Here is an 18731-nt window from a genome sequence, read left to right as displayed (position 1 = left end):
TTGGCAAGAGTGGTCTTTGTTTGTGTAATTGCGATGTTATTCCTTAAACTGATTACCTTCTTAAAATTCAGGCTTGAGCTTCTTGGACTACATGCATGTTAGAATTGTACAGGACAATTGTTGACAGAATGTTTTTAAATCAATAGATTTCTTCTTGTCCTTCTTAACCCGCATTCTCCTCCTTTCTTCTTCTTCTTCTAACCCTCTTCTTTCCCATTTCTTTGTCTTCCTGTTGCCTCAAGGTGTCATTTCCTGGGATGTCAAGTCAAGGTGGCCTGAGGGGGTTCAGCCCCGAAGCAGAGGCCACCAGAAGAGAATCTCCCACTGTTAAGAGACCGGACAACCATCAGAAAATGCACATATCCATGGGTAGTGACACCTAAAGAGCTGCTTGAAGGAGGAAATCTACCAAGCAGCTCAGGCTGAACTTTGGACATTATTTTCAGGACCCAGCTCGTCCCCACACAGAGATCAGCTCTGTTGGTTTTGGATTTAAATTGAGTGAACTTCCATTCCTCTCTCTTCAGTCTCTTGATATTTAACATTTCGTCCATCACTTATCTATCCCCCTCTCTGTCCGTCTTTCTCCATCCAATCATCTGAGTGTGTTCTTAAAGCTGCAGGGCAGGTAATGGATAATGCTGGCCATGGTGACCTAGTGTAAATGGCTATTCCTCAGCAAAGCTCAGTGCCAGTATCTACTGCTCAATCTTCCGCCTCCATTCCCTCCTCCTCTCATCCCTACTCCACCTCTCTGCCTTCCTTTCCTGTTCACCGCTGCTGCTTGCTGCCCAGTCCCGCCTCCCCCCTTCAACACCATGGTAGGTGCAGGCTTGGGTGTGTGGAAGCTAATGAGAGGTGTCCGCCAGCTGGAGCTTCACCGCCTCATCCTGGCCCTTATCATCTTCTGCTTGCTGTCTATGGCCTTCCTAGCTTACTATGTCTCCAACAGCCCCAAAATCAAAGAGGCCCCCCCTTTACCATTCAGTGACTGTGGTGGTGGAGGAGGAGGGGGGATGTCACTGGCCTCAAGTACAGGGGCTGATGGAGGAGGACTGGGCGTCCAGAGGGCTCCACTTTTCCTTCCCCCGCGCCAAGGTCGGCTACGACAGGTGAAGGCGATGGACAGTTCCAGGACGCAGCCTGTAGTTCTGGTGTTCGTAGAGAGTATCTACTCCCAGCTGGGCCAGGAGATTGTAGCCATATTAGAATCTAGCCGCTTCCGCTACCGGACAGAGATTGCTCCGGGTAAAGGTGACATGCCCACATTGACAGAGCATAACCGTGGGCGCTACACTCTGATCATTTATGAAAATGTGTTGAAATATGTCAATCTGGATGCCTGGAACCGTGACTTGCTGGACAAGTACTGTGCTGAGTATGGAGTAGGTGTCATTGGCTTCTTCAAAGCTAACGAAAACTCTCTTCTCAGCGCACAGCTGAAAGGTTTCCCCCTGTTTTTACACTCACACCTGGGACTCAGGGACTACCATATTAACCCAAATGCTCCCTTACTCTACATCACAAAGCCCAACCAGGTGGAGCAGGGCCCTTTACCAGGGGATGACTGGACGGTTTTCCAGTCCAACCACTCTACCTATGAACCAGTGCTTTTGGCCAGCACCAAGTCCTCTGAGGCGCTGGCCCAATTTGGACCTGCCTCCATGAGGGCCCTGCATGCCACAGTGGTCCAGGACTTGGGCCTTCATGATGGCATTCAAAGAGTTCTCTTTGGAAACAATCTTAACTATTGGCTTCACAAGCTGGTGTTTGTTGATGCTATTGCCTACCTGACAGGGAAGAGACTGTGTTTGTCCTTGGACCGCCACATCCTGGTGGACGTGGATGATATCTTTGTTGGCAAGGAGGGAACCCGTATGAAGGTGTCGGATGTGGAGGTGGGTGATAGCGCACATTATCAGATGTTTATTACATTAGTTGCCTGTCACAACGTGTAGAGGTTGATTGGGCTTTAAGCCTAATGGATACAGAATTTGAAAGACGGATAATCGTTTTAGAGATGTAAACAATATGGCACTTGATAACTTGAATTTATAGATGGAATAAAAGACAGCCTTATCCATGTAGCTTGTTAAGAGACTTTTTTATTTTCCATATTACTATGCAAAGGAAATAATTTGAAGATATCTGAGCAGAGCATGTTTGAAAAACTTGTTCTACTATATATCTGTGATAGGCCTTCATATAGGCCTCATGAAATTGTCCTCATTTAACATTGGTTGGAATACAATCTTCAGAATGGATTACAAGAAAGTATTTTTCTTGCATAGAATAGTTCATGATTGGTTCATGCTGTCATGGCCCTCTCATGAAGAAGTATGTAATAAATGGTCCTTTTTATGTAGTTTATACTAACACTGATCTAATGGACTCATTAGAAAGATTGACCAAATTAAAACATGTCACAAACCAACAGATACCAGTATGAAGATATTTCTGTACATGTCTAGTGTTTAGGTTTCTTTTCATCTAGCACTGAGATGTGTGAGGCAACACTCGAATCATTGATAAAGGGTGACAGCGGTGTCTTTCTCATCCTTCCACAGGCATTGCTCAATACTCAAACAAAGCTGCGGGCGTTGGTTCCTAATTTCACCTTCAATTTAGGATTTTCTGGAAAGTTCTATCACACAGGTAGGACACAACTGACATTACTGTATGACTTCTAGTGTCATGAATGAAAGCTGTCTGTGCCATATGTTCAATCACAGGTGTCCACCAACCACCACTTTAAAAAAGAATTCATTTAGATTGGTTACAGTTTGGTTTTTTTCCCCACAAGAAAAGGTAGAATTATGAAAACATACCTAAAACTTTTATTAAATACACCAAATAATACATTTTGAAATATACAGTATGTTATGATAACTTTCAATTTGCAATGATTAATATGCCAGGGGCATCTTCCTAGAAATTTCACTTGCTGACAGGCCTCAAATGGTAGATGGACATTTTTCTAGTCTTCACACTGGACCAAGGACCCTTTGCCATGTGACTGCAAGAGCTGGGGATCAGACCCCTGACCTTTTGGTACAGAGACGGCAGACTCGACCACAGGGCCACAGCTGCCCCTTGAAGGCCTTACAAGACAGTTCAGAATCCTGAAACTATAAGGCCTGTTTAAACACTTAAAAATGTCCGCACCCTAGCGCAGTAGTATTTAAACACGGGCTTATTGAAATTCTCTCCTTCCAATTGTCTTTTTACAAGCACAAAACACCCAGGCCAATGGAAGAGATATAATAATGCAAAAAATGGATGTAAATCTCCCTGCAGTAATATCTCTTCCAAATCAATCACAAGGGCCTTTCCTAAGTAGAGAGACTGCACATAATAGAGTGAGCATATGAGGAGGAGCTTGGTACTCAGGTATGAGTATTCGTCCTGTGCAGACCTCAATTAGGAATTTCCCTCTCAAGGGGTTCAGACATGTGAGGACTTAGAAGTTAGTATGTCCTCATCCCCTGGCATCACCAGAACAGCTGCCCAATATCGAAAGAGCTACGATGATGTGAGGAGAAAACCAAAGCTTGCAATCTCCATGTCCACCCTGTTAACAATTTCACTTGTTTATCAGATAGTTCACTAATATTTAACTGAGGAGTGGATTAGGAAAGCTGCTATATAAAGCAGAGAAACAGCATTGAGAACCCTAAATATCAGAAAATGACTGCTCCATTGAATAAAGAGCAGGTTTTTGTCAGTCAGCAATGTCACTTGCAGTGTACGGTTTATCACTTTGCATTGAGTGTAAAATAGGGCTTTATTCTGCAGGGAGTAGCCTCACTGGTATTTCATATTAACTAACCATATTCAACTGTTTTCTCCTAACAAGCCAAAGTATAAACTGGCCCAATAAAGTTTCACTTAAATCATAATGGTCTGCATTCAAAGTCTGTATCCTCCAGAGTGTGGATTCTTTGAAATCGTTGGATTATCAAGATGCGGCCAGAGATTGCTGAGTCTAAAATATGCTAAAGCATTTCATTTTATATTTGACTTCAGCGTTGTACCTGATGCTGCTCAGAACCTATTTTTCATATGTGGAATTTATTTTATCCTGCCAATCAAAAAATGCTTAAAGGACCTGAAAGCTCCTCAAACTTGGCACATGCCTGTGAATGTGGTTATACCTGAGTGTTTGTGTGTTCGTTTTTCAGGTACTGATGAGGAAGATCGCGGAGATGACATGCTGCTACAACACAGGATGGACTTCTGGTGGTTTCCTCACATGTGGAGCCACATGCAGCCTCACCTCTTTCACAACGTCAGTGTTTTGGCTGAGCAGATGAGGCTTAACAAGATCTTTGCTCAGGTAAGCAAACACTAATACACCTCAGACATGGAGAGGGTCAAAGGTGTGTATAGATATGTGGCTACATGTTTCACTGAAGGAGTTTTTCTTTTTTACTAGAAACATTTGAGTTTTTTTCTTTTTTACAACATACAGTATACTTGTAGACTTTACTATAAACTGGACTATACTTCAAATGTTTATTAGCATAGCTAGCCTTCCTAGCCTCTTTGCACTTCTCTCTCCTAACCATAACTTTCTACTTTCCTTTTTGCCCTTCTGCTGCACCTGCTGTCCTCTCTCCATACTTTCCAGGAGCATGGCATCCCAACAGATATGGGCTATGCAGTGGCACCACACCACTCTGGGGTTTACCCAGTTCACAGCCAGCTGTACGAGGCTTGGAAGTCTGTATGGGGCATCAAGGTGACCAGCACTGAGGAATATCCACATCTGAGGCCAGCTCGATACCGCCGCGGCTTCATCCACAATGGGATCCAGGTCAGACCAGAGTCCTTGATCGGTTATTTACAGAATATTTTTGCTTCTTGAGCAGGAACCAAAACCAAAGTTTAGCAAACTTCAACCCCTTGCGACTCCCGCAAGTGCTACAAAAATCATTAAGAAGATAAATACAAAACACTGCAGTTCCATTGTTTTGAATAATGTAGTGAGATATTATGATTGGCAAGCAACAATTCTAGCTTCACGTTTAATAAAGAATTCCCATTCAGCTGCAATGTGATCCTGTAAATCAGCTCTTGATGCCCCTGATCCAGTAAACTACTGGTGTATCCTGGTCTTCTTCTAACTGATTCATGCCGTTGGCTGCAAATGTAATCGGACTGAACATAAATAGTTCCTTTCTAATCTATAGTGATGCAAAGGGGTTGACATTACATGTCAAAATTCAAACACTCACATTAATGGCCCAACAACCATGCTATTCAAGGCTCATCATTATCCAACATATACATTCACATGGACACATCTCAGAGAGCAGGTTTGGGTTGGGTATCTTCCCCAATTAAATGTGTACTGGTGGGTTTGGTGATTAGATCTTCAGATTAGTGGACAACAAGCTTTATTTCCTAGACCAAAGCTTTTAGCGAGGAGTCATGAGGACGCAACAAACAACTAATCTCTTTGGCTTGGTGGTGTGTGGTTACGACTAGTCCTTTTTGAAGTAAGATAAAGATGGGGCTAAGTCACAAAGTTTCTTACACTTACAGATATACAGTACAATGAGCACTAGAGATGAAACATACGGGATGCAACAAAACATTCTTTATTGATATCCAATAAGTTGTAGTTTGATCAATGTTTCATGAGCTTGGTGTGTTTTGCATGAAAAACTCATTTTAAAGTTGAGTCTTTATTCAAATACAAATAGTGAACAGTCTGTGAAATACCCCATCCATCAAACAAGGCATAGCAGAATCTCCTGCTGTCCATAGAAAAAGAAAAAGACACACATTATCACATCCCGTCTGTAAAAGGCAAAACCCTCTACTTAAGTTTTTTTATCTTTAAGAAAATTTAGAATGTTACCAAATATTTTAAATATCCACAAAAAGAAGCACCAAAGATCAACCTCACTGTCAAAATATACCACAAACAGCTGATGTTCTCTTTATGTGTTGTTGTAGGTGCTGCCCAGGCAGACTTGTGGTCTCTTTACCCATACGATCTTTTACAACGAATATCCCGGAGGTTCAAAGGAGCTGGACAAGAGCATCAGGGGAGGAGAACTCTTCCTCACTGTACTACTTAACCCTGTAAGAAAACAGTTCACCACTCACACACTTACTGTAGCTGTAGAGATGACAGTCAGTCAAAGTCCAGTCACAGTAGTTTATTCTTCAACTGGTCTGCTGTGAGACTCAGCCTACCCTAGATCTAAATGCCCAAAGTTCAGACTGGAAGGCAAAAGGCAGCGTAGACAAATCAGGTTGCTTTTATCATCTACTACTTTTAAAAGAGATGCTATATCGTACATCACGAGCATGCATCTAACATCTCCATTGCCAGTTGAAGTTTCAGTTAATGACATGACAATTCTCGCTCAACATTAGAGCTCTATCTTATGAATCTGTAGACAAAATGACCACTGCCCTAAAGTGACAGAACTTGACTTTCTAAAATGATTAGTTCTGATCATGTAATATGTATTAATGGTTATGATTTGAAGCATCCACTTGTCAGTGATATATAAGTCATATCCTTTATGCACTACAACTGATACAACTGAATAATCGGGACAATATTTGTGTCTTCATTTAAAGTGGTTTCATTGAACTATGGCACATACTGATACATATAGATTCATTACCTGTTAACATTGCATTAAATGCTCTGTCAACTATATATATTAAAAATCCATTGTAGGCATGGCATTATAGTTTTGACGTAAATGAGAAAAAAATGCTTTTCGACTTGCACGTGACATCTAAACACAACATGAGACCGGACGTGCTCCTCAAACAGCAAATCAAAAGTTTAGTTGACCTTGATTTTAACTTGAATCTTCTCAATCCAGATCAGTATCTTTATGACTCATCTATCAAACTATGGCAACGACCGGCTGGGTCTCTACACCTTTGAGTCTCTGGTGAAATTCGTCCAGTGTTGGACCAACCTCCGGCTGCAGACATTGCCGCCTGTCCAGCTTGCAGATAAATACTTCCAGATCTTTCCTGAGGAGAGAGATCCACTTTGGCAGGTCAGTTCATTCAATTCAAAAACGTAAAGATCATTTATAGCTAGACGGAAGTAAAGCTGGGGCTCAGCCCTATAAAGGTTAATTTTTTAGTTGGTAGTGGTGATCCAAGTTGATCCATGACCCCTGTGGATCACCTTTGTGGCTTGATACGCTTATGATCCGTGGAGTGTTGCAAACTTTATAATCATGGTGGGAGATGATGTCACTAAATCTAGCCCAAAACAGTCTTCACTGCAATGATAAACTTGGTGTGATTGCAGGATTTAAGCTGTGCCTGTTGCCCATTTGCTGTTCACATGAAAGGATAGTTGTCTTTTTTTCACTGTTGTTGCACAAGTTTACGCAGCCTTTCACACAGAAACGGGCCAAAAGTAAGACTACTTCACAGATATGAGTAGGAGACAAAACGGCTCTCCCTGCACCCAGAGGCATGTGAGGAAGAGCCTCGAGCCAGTAACCCAAAATAATTACTATTATACCAACAAAATATTTGATGCAAAGTAGGGTAGAATTAAAAATGACTTCTCTTTTTATTCCAAACTTTAGAATTGGGGGGGAGGGGGATGTATTTACAATGCATTAAATTACCTTGTCTTAATGTGGGCTTACACCATGGCTCCCTTTGAACAGGTTTGAGAAAATAGATTTTGCAGAAACACTGGAATCTGCCCAAAGTGTTGAATGTATTTGCTTCAGGATGTGAAACACACTTAAACAAGCTGCACTATTTTCCAGAACCCTTGTCATGACAAGAGACACAAGGATATCTGGTCAAAAGAAAAGACCTGTGATAGACTTCCCAAGTTTCTTGTTATTGGACCACAGAAAACAGGTAATGTGCTTTTTGTCTTTTGATACTTGAAAAAGGAAATCATGTTCCACATCTCTTTCTCTTTACATTATAACGATCTGGTGTCTTGTCTTTTCTCACAGGCACTACAGCACTTCATTCATTCCTGAGTCTCCATCCAGCAATCACCAGCTCATTCCCCAGCCCCACCACCTTTGAGGAGATCCAGTTCTTCAGTGGAGCAAATTATGACAATGGGATTGACTGGTAATAACACGACTACCACACACTGTGTACTGCTCTCAGAGTCGTCAGTGCTTAGCACAACAGAAACACATCATAGCCATGTTTTAAAAAAAAAAATATATATATATATATATATTTCTCATTTTTTTTAATGTTTCTTTTCTGATGGGGTGCCGGCCGGGCTGACCATGATGTGCTCTTTCTAACAAGCCTTTACTGTAGAAATGGAGAAATGAAAATCTTTCAGCCAAGTTGAAAGATATTTTGGTATTATATTCCCTCTCCGTGTTTCCCTGCTAAGCTGTGGAGAGGTATCTGCTGGTAGTCACATGCCGGTTTGTTTCAGGGACACTGAACCTACAACAGCTGCCAGGACAAATATACCCACTAAAGACTAAATGGATAATTGATTAACTGAAAAAACAGCGACCCTAAAACTGTTAACACTGTTGTTTGAAGCTTCAAACAACAGTCTTAAAGACCTGGTTTGACCAGTTAAGAATCCGGAAGCTTAATCCAATCTTGAAGCTGTCACACTGCTGTTTGCTCAAAGTGCCTAACCAGCTCACTAAAGAAATGTCTCTACTATACTTGGCTGGAGGGTGTTATTCCTTGTTGAAAATATGAAATATTTCTTTATTAATGGCATCTAGTTTGAAACAGATGAGGAGATTCTAGAGATTAAAGTCTCTTCAATTGGCTCAAGTGACAAATCACAGTCAATTCAATAGGACAGCAGTAAGAAGGGCGCTGGTTTAGCTCAGTTGGATTGGCGGGCTCCCCATGAACACAGGCAAGTCCTTGATACATCAGTGTTGTTCCCTTTGATGCATATCAGCGCCCACTCTGTCTTTCCCACATTTTCTGTCTATCTTCAGCTGTGTAATTAATAAAGGCAAAAGGCCCGAAAAATATCTTATTCAATATGCAGTATACTATAATGAAAATGTCTTGTGGGCTTTAATCTATTTTTAAATATTGGCAAACTAGTACAGTGTTGTATGTTTGTTCTCCCTAGGTACATGGACTTCTTCCCATTCCCTTCAAATGTCAGCACAGACTTCATGTTTGAAAAGAGTGCCAATTACTTTGATACAGAGGTAGCTCCAAAAAGAGCTGCTGCCCTGCTCCCCAGAGCCAAAATCCTGGCAGTGCTCATCAACCCATCGGACAGGGCTTACTCCTGGTACCAGGTGAGAAATCATCTTCACAGCTGCTATCACAGTGCACACATCCAGACCTGTGTCAAGCTCTGTCTACAATACTTAAGCCCTGTTTCCACCAAGCGGTCCGCTTCAGTTTGATTCGGTACTCATTTATTGGCGTTTCCACCGTCAAAATTTGGGAATGGTACCAAAATAAGGGATCCGCACGTCCTACTTTTTTGGTACCCTTCTGTTGGGGTGCTAAGGGTACGGATCCGACCTTAAAGGGTCCCTTTTTTTTTTGTTTAGTGTGTCCCTTTCTTCTTCTTCGTTTAACTTAATTGTTAGCGGGCTCCACTGTACTGAGCTGCTATAATGTCAAACTATTACATAGCCGACGCGGCTAACTCCATCTGGCTCACACTCCGTTTAACAAATAAGGGTCAGTTGGCTGTGGAAACGCAAGCAAGATCAGGGTTTACTGAACCAAACTGGACTGAACCAAACTGGACTGCTTGGTGGAAACTGGGCTGTAGTGTTAATAATACTGTTATTTTTAAACAAGCTAAATTTAGCACTGTTTAAGAACTAATATCTCTCCATACAACACGCACTACAAATGACCATTTACACACACTGGGCATGTGTGTGATGCTATTAACAGTGTCACAATAAATAAACAATAAACCCAAAACAGCAGTTCTGAATGTGCAGCTGACAATGCCACTTGCACAATGTTACAGCTGTCTGCGTAAGTGGAGGCAGTAGCATTCTAAAATGTTGAACGGTACAACAGCAGCTACCTTGGACAACAAGATCAGCAGTGCCTTTAATAAATTGTTAATGTTTAGTGAACTGTTGCAACACAAGGATGATGTCATTTGTTTCCAGCCACACAAGGGATACAGGATAGGGGTGTGAAAATCAGAGGAGGACATGTTGCTCCTGATAAAAGACGACGACAGTGTTTTTGTGTTTCCTAAAGTCTCCATTTCTCCTCCTATGCATGTAAATGAATCAATCACTGTTGTAGTGAGGGCCCTAGAAAGAAATGTAGCTCCATTTGAAGCACTTGAACTATCTTTACTTTTCATTTTGACATGCTCCATGTGTGTTTTCATGACCACAGCACCAGAGAGCCCATCAGGACCCCGCAGCCCTCAACAACACCTTCCATGCAGTGGTGACAGCAGGCCCCTCTGGACCCCGGGACCTGCTGGTCCTTCAGAGACGCTGCCTTAATCCAGGGGCCTATGCTACTCACCTGGAGCACTGGCTGCAGCACTACCAGCCCAACCAGGTAACACACACCACAGCTGCTCACACACACACACACACACAGATGCAAACGCCCACTGGCCCAGTTTACTTTACCGTCATTCATAACAGTTACTTTCTGTTCATGTAGTTCTTCATTATGGAAACGGCATAATATCAATAATGCTTCACTTCAGAGAAGATGACTTTTTAGATGAATTCCCTGCTTGATAAAATCACTTTTAAAGTGTAGGGTTGGTTTCACACATGAAGTTTAATTTTTTTTAAAAATGTTATAAGAGTTTCCTTTAACGTAATGAAACATCTGTTTGAACATTATGAGCATTGATTTGATTAGCCTTTATTTGTGGCACTACACGTGACCTATATGTTTGTTTACCTTTGAGGGATGACCTTTTCATCGCACTTCTTGTAATGTCACGGTTTTATTATAATGTGAATGGTGTTATTCTCTTGCAGTAATGCCTTACAAAAAAATTGCACGGTAGTATATCATCACAACATCAGACATGAACCAAAGGGAACAACAGCAGTGACTTCTTCTTGAATCAGTTGTCTTCAGGCCTTTTTGTGTATGATCACATTTCTACAGAGCTGAAATATGCAAGCACACAATTATTTAAGGTAACTCAATAAAAAGCACTAGATACATGTGGGTGTATCATAACGCCATTGCTCTGTTTCATGTACTTGACAATTTTGCCCCCTACTGTCCAGTTATGCATACAACACTCTGGATGTGACGGTGTATGGTACAAATGAGTTCACCCTGTTGAGGAGCCCGCTGGCTTCTATGCTCTAGATACCATCCAGCATAGTCATACATCTTGAACAAGTTAAGGAATAATCCAAGTTAAATAAACACAAAGCAGGTCTAAGAATGAAGCATATTGATGTTGTAGCTGATGTCATCTCATTGGTCAGATGGAGTGGCTTCTTAAGCAAATCCTCCTGTTTCTTAGCTGCATGCATGGATGCAGTAGTAGTTTCTTCTAGCCTTAGAATAAAATGGTCTGATTATGACAAACGTTTACATGCGTCAAGCATGTCATCAGAATAAAATCCATTCTGACATGTAGAGCTGTCCTGCTGGACTAAACTGCTCAAAGTAGAAGCAAAGATAAGTTGTTCCTTCCCTTTCACATGCATCAAAAATGTGCAATAACTTGAGAGAAATCAGTCTTTGATTTTCGGTTCGTCAGGTGGCTGCCTGTTTCTGTCAATGGGCCGTACTAAGCAGACGTCAAAGTGTAGATTCCTCCATTATTGTTTTTGCTGGATTACACTAAATCAAGTGTGTACATGGATGTACAAGGATCGGCATAAACCACCCCTCTCTCCCTCTCGATGGCGATGAAATGTATTTCTGCATGTGCCGAATCGGACCAGTCTTTTCTGATTGACGTGTTTGCAGGAAGCATTTTTATTCTGATTATCTGTGTCCATGAAAAACAGGAACTGATTCTGTGTGTGAATGTGTTGTGTAGTTGCACATCGTGGACGGCGCCCTGCTGAGGTCAAACCCAGCTCTGGTGATGGAGGGAATCCAGAGATTTCTCGGTGTCACTCCCATCTTCAACTACACCCAGGCTCTCATGTTAGTAACACCCTCACACCACACATCTAACCACACTTACACACTAAAATTCATGTTTTGTCACAGGGCTAGTTTGACGTATGGTAGGGCAGCAAAAAATGTTTTGGATGCACCTTTATGTAACATTTATTGAAATTCTTCACAAATCCTGATAATAATCAATACATTATTTTGACATGTATTTATTTATCTGTTGATGGTGAAGGACTGAAACAAAACTGTCCAATCATGAAATGACTCGTGCTGTCCTATCACTAACTCTGGATATTTTTGCTGTCTTATTTTTATTTTTATTTATTTATTTTTCAATCTAAGCTCTAGCTGAAGGACTAGCCAATCTATGTGTCCAAATAGCACAAATAAAATGAGTTTGATTGTTTTGTTCTGTGAATGAACACGCTGTGTTTCTACAGGTACGATGACAGCAAAGGTTTCTGGTGTCAGCGGGTTGAAGGAGGTCGGGCCAAATGTCTGGGGAAGAGTAAAGGCAGGAAATACGCTGAGATGAGTTCTGAGGTAAATCCACACCTCACATTATATCACACCTCACATTATATCACACCATACACACTACCAAAAACCTAACGATTCAGAATGATGGATCCCAACTCTAATGGACACCTTAAATTTGTTTTTGAGCCAATTTAACCTGATAAACTTCAAGGTATACACGCCTGAACTAAAACTGATACTTCAGCTTTTGGATAATGACAGCAGTAGGACAATCGTCATGGTAACCTCTTGGGTTTTAATGAAGTGATGCTGAACAAAAGGACTATGGACACTTCAACCATCAGGTCAAACAAAATGAGTTGGCTGCATAGCTATACTTACCAAATCTAATTCATTTGGTTTCTAGTCCATCAGAATTGGACTTGAGTTTTATAATCACCTCACAGCAAACAATCAATATGACAAATACAAGCCCAACCCCAGCTCCAGCAAGACTTTGGGATTTGTATTTTACTAGTGATTGAATTGATGTTTGTTTTAAGACCAAGTATGATCACCCAAATTACACACAGTAAGTTTATGCTTTTCTCTCAAAATCATGTGATGGGCAGCTCCTCTCTGATCTATTTGGGTTCTCCACATTACGATAAACAGACTGGGACTTGCATCAAAGTGACTTTACTTCAAAGGATGTTGACATTTGAGCCACAGGCAGGTGCTGACTTCGCTGCGATAAAGAAAATGCTGAAGGAGAATTTTCCTTTTAAAAAGCACGTCAGCCATGAAGTAAAATGCAGAGTGGTGAACGGCCAGATGATGTGCTTAGAAACAGTCGAGTATTATTGCATGTTATAACAACTCACCAATAACTGTGTGTATGTTCTTTCTGTGTGTGTGTGTGCCTGCATACAGTCACGTGCCTTTCTGGCAGAGTATTACCGGGAGAGCAACATGGAGCTTCTGCGTCTGCTGAATCGGTTGGGCCAACCGCTGCCGTCCTGGCTCCGCCAAGAACTCCAAAGCACGAGCTGGAGCTGAGGCCACCTGCTCACACGCACACACGCAGTCGACCGACACACCACAGAGAAAGCTTGGACTGTAGTCTGTGGGTCGGCCAACACTTGGCTCTGGTTTCTACTGGACTACCTGATCTCTGAGAAACTACAGCAAACACTAAAGAAGCTAAAGGTTTTTAGCAGGTGGAACTTCTGCTCCTGTCACGTTGTGAGATCTTTGAAGTGTTGGTAACTAATGGAGCACATGAACTCCCGTGAACACTGGGCCACCCTCAGCCACAGACATTGTGTGTTGGACATGGGGGGCTGACACTGTAAACATGAGTTTGCTGTAAATCCGAGGACTGGATAAGCAGCAGGTTTAAAGTCATAACGTAAGGAGAGAATCTTGCAGGATAAGACGGTGTGGGTGTTAAGTGTATTATCAGATACATGACTAACATACGCACACACACACTCACACACACACACACACACACACACAGAAAACGTCTGACTGACTGCGAAGGAGAGCATTCAGAAAAAGCAGTTGTGTAAATATATATATGTATATGGTTTGAGGGGCAGGTGAGAAACAAAACGGCCAGTTGACAATACAGACAGACAGCACACATCAGACAGACAGCACACATCAGACAGACAGCACACTTCCTGGTCCAGAATTTTCAGTTACACACGCCTGCAGCTGAAGGTCCAGCCGACAGACTGGGCACCAATTACTCTTTTGTCCTCACAGATTTCCAGTCTGTTTACAACAGATTCAGTCATTTTAAAGTGGATCCAGCTTATATAATGACAGGTCAATGTAAATATCATGCAGCTACATTTGGTATTAACTAAAACCCAAATGCAGGATAAGCCGTGAAAACTGGCATCCTGTCAGCGAGTAGCTCAAGTTGACTTCGTTCATTGACTAAGGTTGAGACAGTTTTTGAATGATGACAGACTGTGTTTCACTGTACTTAACTGAATATGTTTCACTGCTTGTAGTTGCTTTTAACTTGCATAGCATTGTTTTTTTTTTTTATTATACGATCTATGTTTCAACAGATGGAGTAAACCACACATCAAACTGTTGATCAAAGGACTAGTTTTTTTTGTCTATGAGCAGTGTAATATGCAGACACATTTCAGGAGACAAAAGAAATCGGACCCAAATTTGAAGTCAGGAACACTGTAACCCAACTCGTGTGGCTGACAGTGGAAAGAGTGCAAAGAATGTTTTTAGTGGTGAGAATCATTTTTATTAAATAAAAATGTTCTGCTTCAAATTGACAAACTATTTTGCCTACAAAGACAATTTGTAATGGATTATGTTTAATGAATAAGGATTGCACTGTTATGAGAATAGCGAAGTCCTAAAAAGTAGTTCTTAAAAATTGGTCAGAATTTAGACATCATGATACCATCCCAGCCTTTTAATACACCAAATCTTTGGTTTCAAACTAGTGAATCCTGCTTTCTGTTCACATTCTGAAAACCAAGATTACGTGTATCGTGACATCATTTCTCAGACCTGACTAGAGGTCTTCTGAAAGCCTTTAAGTATTTCCACTGATAAGACTGAATTTACTTCAACATGTTGAATAAGCCTAAAATACTCAGCCCATTCTCAAAGTATTGTTGGGTATATAAAAGCTTTATTAATCAAATTATTTTTACCATTTGAATAGTGATGAATTAGTGAGCATCTGTTTTCAGTCACAATGACCTGATGTGGTCATGAGGGGCAGACCTATTAAAAACCCTGTGTGTGTTTGACTGAGAGAGAGAACCAGAAAAGATAATCACGTGTCGGTTTGTTTCAGAAAATCCTACACAAAATGCTTAACTCACTACATCCCCCCCACACACACACTCTCTCACACTCCTGTCTTCTCTGGAGGACTGTTTCTCATATAGTCTTTGGACAACAGAGGAGCCAGTGAGGAGTCGATCAGAAGCTGCTGTCTTGTTTTCTGTTTGTTTTGTATAAATGTCCAAAAGGCCAACACTGTATCATCTCTAATAAAAGCATAGAGAGGTTGGAAATAAAGGCTGCTGAATCTTTTTTATTTTTTTCTGTCCTCGCCATATATCTGTGCTGTGACGATCCTATTGACATGCAGTCCTGAGAGAAGAGGCCCAGTGTCCCGGAGGAGAGCGAGGAGAAAGAGGATGTAGGGATAAAAACAATAAATGCACATGGCTTTTTAGTCTTTGCTTTGCTGCAGGCCAAACATTTATTGAAATAAGAACTTTATTTATATAGCACGTTCAGCTGTTTACAAAGTGGTTTGACAGATAAAGAAAAGGAAGGAACTCTGGAGGATAACAAAATAATTAGCAGCAATCAGGCCAAATGGAAATCTTCAAAATTCACAAAAATAAACTGGAAACAGCAAAGGTAAACAAGAATAAATGCAAATAATAGAAATCAAAGTGATACAGCAGGTTCATCTCAAAAGGCAGATAGAGTAGTTGGTGAATTCAATGAAAGAAATACAAGAATGAAAGAGTAAGCATCAGTAAAAGGCTAGGAGAGGATAAGAGCAGTAAAATGAATCAAGAGATAGATCAATTCAAATTGCATTTGAAAAGGTGACATTACATTAAAGTGAATCTGTAAGATGAGTTTTAGGCAGGTCGTTCCAAAGTTAAAGGGCCCTGATGGTTAAAGCAAGGTCACCTCTAGATTTGAGTCTGGACTTCTGAACGGCTGATGGGCCCGCCTGGCGATATAATGTTTTCAGATGGCTTATCATTTCTGCGCTGTAATTTTGGCGTAAAAAAAAAAGATTCAAAGGTAATCAGTGAAATCTTAAAATCAGTTCTAAAACGAGCAGGGAGCCAGTGAAGGGAATGATGATTTTGATACTAAATAAAGTAACGCACAGCAGTGGTTGGTTTGTATAAGAAGTTATTTCCATCAACAAATACACATGGCTTTTAGTTCAACACAATACACAGACATATGGCATGATTATATCTCATACTGTTCTGATAACTGATGCAGGACCTTCCCCATACCTGGCAGCCATCTTGGTTGTGTACATGAATGACTCAACAAAAAACAATCTTGAATGTAAAGCCACCCTTTATTAGAACATTGATTTGCCTGACCAAAGCCAGGTAGGCTGGAAATCCCTTTGGGCTAACGAATGAAACCTGCCTTAACAAAATAAGCCTGAGGGGGCGGGCTTGGTTGACCGAGACTAAACAGTTCCCTGTTGTGGACAGTCCTGCTCAATGTAAATGTGTTGGTTTTTTTGAGATTGTAATGCTCTTATAAGTGAGTTCATGTGTGAGTGTTTTGATTTATTTTTCCAGCCCTCTGTGCAATAAATCCTGAAGTGGGGTGCATCAAAAAACTCCACACATTCAGAGTACACACACAGCACTAATCTGTCATACTTTGAATACACAGGAATTTCAGACACAAAAGAAAAACACACACAGAGCTGCTCCCCGAAGGTCTAAGCCTTAATCTGTGCACAGCTGTCACTGTTGCACACACACACACACACACACACAAACTCGCAGATACAATAAGATGAATTCTTTATATCCGTACACATACACACATGTAGTTGCAGACCCACAAAACTTTAATTCTCCAGTGGTGTCATTGGGGTCGTGGACAACGATGTTTGAAAGATAATTCACAGCGACAGAGTTCTAACCATCGAAATACAAAAAAATCTTTCAACTATTTGCAGTATAATTCTCACAGGAAAGTCTTTAAAATCCACATTTGAACATGATTTCACATAGTCCGATAGCCCATTTCTTCTTTACTTGAAAAATCTGGGATGTTCACACAAACACACACTCTCCTCATGAATATAGATGAATTATGTAATACATTTGAATATAAACACATCAGCCTAAAAGGGCTACCTGTGGATGCTTACAGTTACTTATCTGGACATCAGTATAGCATTAACACGCCGCTAGAATAGCAGCAGGATGAAGTGGATGCATCCACAAACCTGTTAGCCTTTGATTGTATGTGTTTGGGTCCACACCTTCGTGTCTGTTCTCTGAGCCCTAATAAAACTTTGACTTTTTCAGTAGAGAACGGCAGCAGCAAGACATGAGAAACAGACAAAACCTTAGGCTTTGTTAGAGCCACACTGCACATATATGAGTTAACATGCTACACTTTCCCACCCAGGACAGGATTAGAGTATAGACAACTTACTGGGTGCTGTCAAAGCCCTTTCCTTGTTGTACAATGCTGTGGCTTGCTCTCAGCATTTCATTATTGTTCTAGTGTACCAGAAATAGTTGACATTTAAATAGCACAGAAACTACTGTTTGATTTTAGGTGTTTACCAGCAGTGTAGTGACAATTGATTTGATATTTCAATAAGATCTGGTGTGTTTCATCTTCATAACTAAGGATGATTGACCCACTATATCGTTCTAGGTTTCAATTCTCAGAAAAGAAAAGACACACATTTCTTTGAAGAGAAGCTTTGTTTGTATAGCTGGGAATTATGCCAGCTTGAATCTAAACAATCACAATATCCTTCACAGGCATTAACACGTATCTTCTTCTTGATACAGCTGTATTTGTTTATCTATAAGGAATCACAAGATGAATTGTTCTATTTCCTCTTTCCTGACTGCCAGAAGCCTGAACCCCCCCGAACATGCATAGGTCAAGTTTCTAATATCAACAAAGTCACATGTAACCTGGGATGACCCTGGGCATACCCGCATATAAGCTTTCCCTTTGAATCTTCTTTCCGGTAATCTGCAGATGAAGTAATCATCATGGAGTAAATAGCTGATGACTTTTTGTCAAGGAGTACTGCAACACAATGTTTGAAGGCCTGCTTTTATACTCAGATAACCTAAATTACATAAGCAAAGGGAGAATGTTTTCCAGTTTTCCTTTTCCTTTTTTGTACACTCCACCTTTTTCACATGCCGGGCTTATTGCAGTCCACAGCTCCTTATTTTATTTGTTTTTTTTGTTGCTCTCTGGTGAGTTTTTTTGCTCTTCAAAGCATGTAACATAAGTTTAATGGTTCCAATGATGCCTGCCTGAGAGTCAGGACTTCCTGTTGCAGTTGTGGGGCTTGATCCAGCATCTGTGCCTTTAACAAATACAGCTGTGTATATAAGCCCCGAGGGCTGCAGGAAATTTGTCATTGCATCTGTTGGAACCCTCCCTCTTTT

General features: G+C 41.0%; 1 protein-coding gene across 1 annotated transcript in view; it reads left to right on the top strand.

Annotated features, from left to right (window-relative positions):
• The window catches only part of LOC109987222 (bifunctional heparan sulfate N-deacetylase/N-sulfotransferase 2), a 30585-nt gene extending 14973 nt beyond the window's left edge, over positions 1-15612 (top strand). The window contains exons 3-15 of the mRNA XM_020638241.3: positions 243-1898; positions 2568-2655; positions 4182-4336; positions 4631-4816; positions 5965-6093; positions 6855-7037; positions 7773-7869; positions 7971-8094; positions 9092-9266; positions 10348-10518; positions 11984-12093; positions 12507-12609; positions 13459-15612. Of these exons, the coding sequence (XP_020493897.1) occupies positions 819-1898; positions 2568-2655; positions 4182-4336; positions 4631-4816; positions 5965-6093; positions 6855-7037; positions 7773-7869; positions 7971-8094; positions 9092-9266; positions 10348-10518; positions 11984-12093; positions 12507-12609; positions 13459-13584 (2727 nt within the window). The 5' untranslated portion in view covers positions 243-818 and the 3' untranslated portion in view covers positions 13585-15612. The remainder of the gene's footprint in view (positions 1-242; positions 1899-2567; positions 2656-4181; positions 4337-4630; positions 4817-5964; positions 6094-6854; positions 7038-7772; positions 7870-7970; positions 8095-9091; positions 9267-10347; positions 10519-11983; positions 12094-12506; positions 12610-13458) is intronic.
• The last annotated feature ends 3119 nt before the right edge of the window (positions 15613-18731 follow it).

Source organism: Labrus bergylta, chromosome 10 (assembly GCF_963930695.1).
Source record: "Labrus bergylta chromosome 10, fLabBer1.1, whole genome shotgun sequence".
NCBI classification, from domain to species: Eukaryota; Metazoa; Chordata; class Actinopteri; order Labriformes; family Labridae; genus Labrus; species Labrus bergylta.
This window is presented reverse-complemented; position numbering and strand designations above follow the sequence as displayed.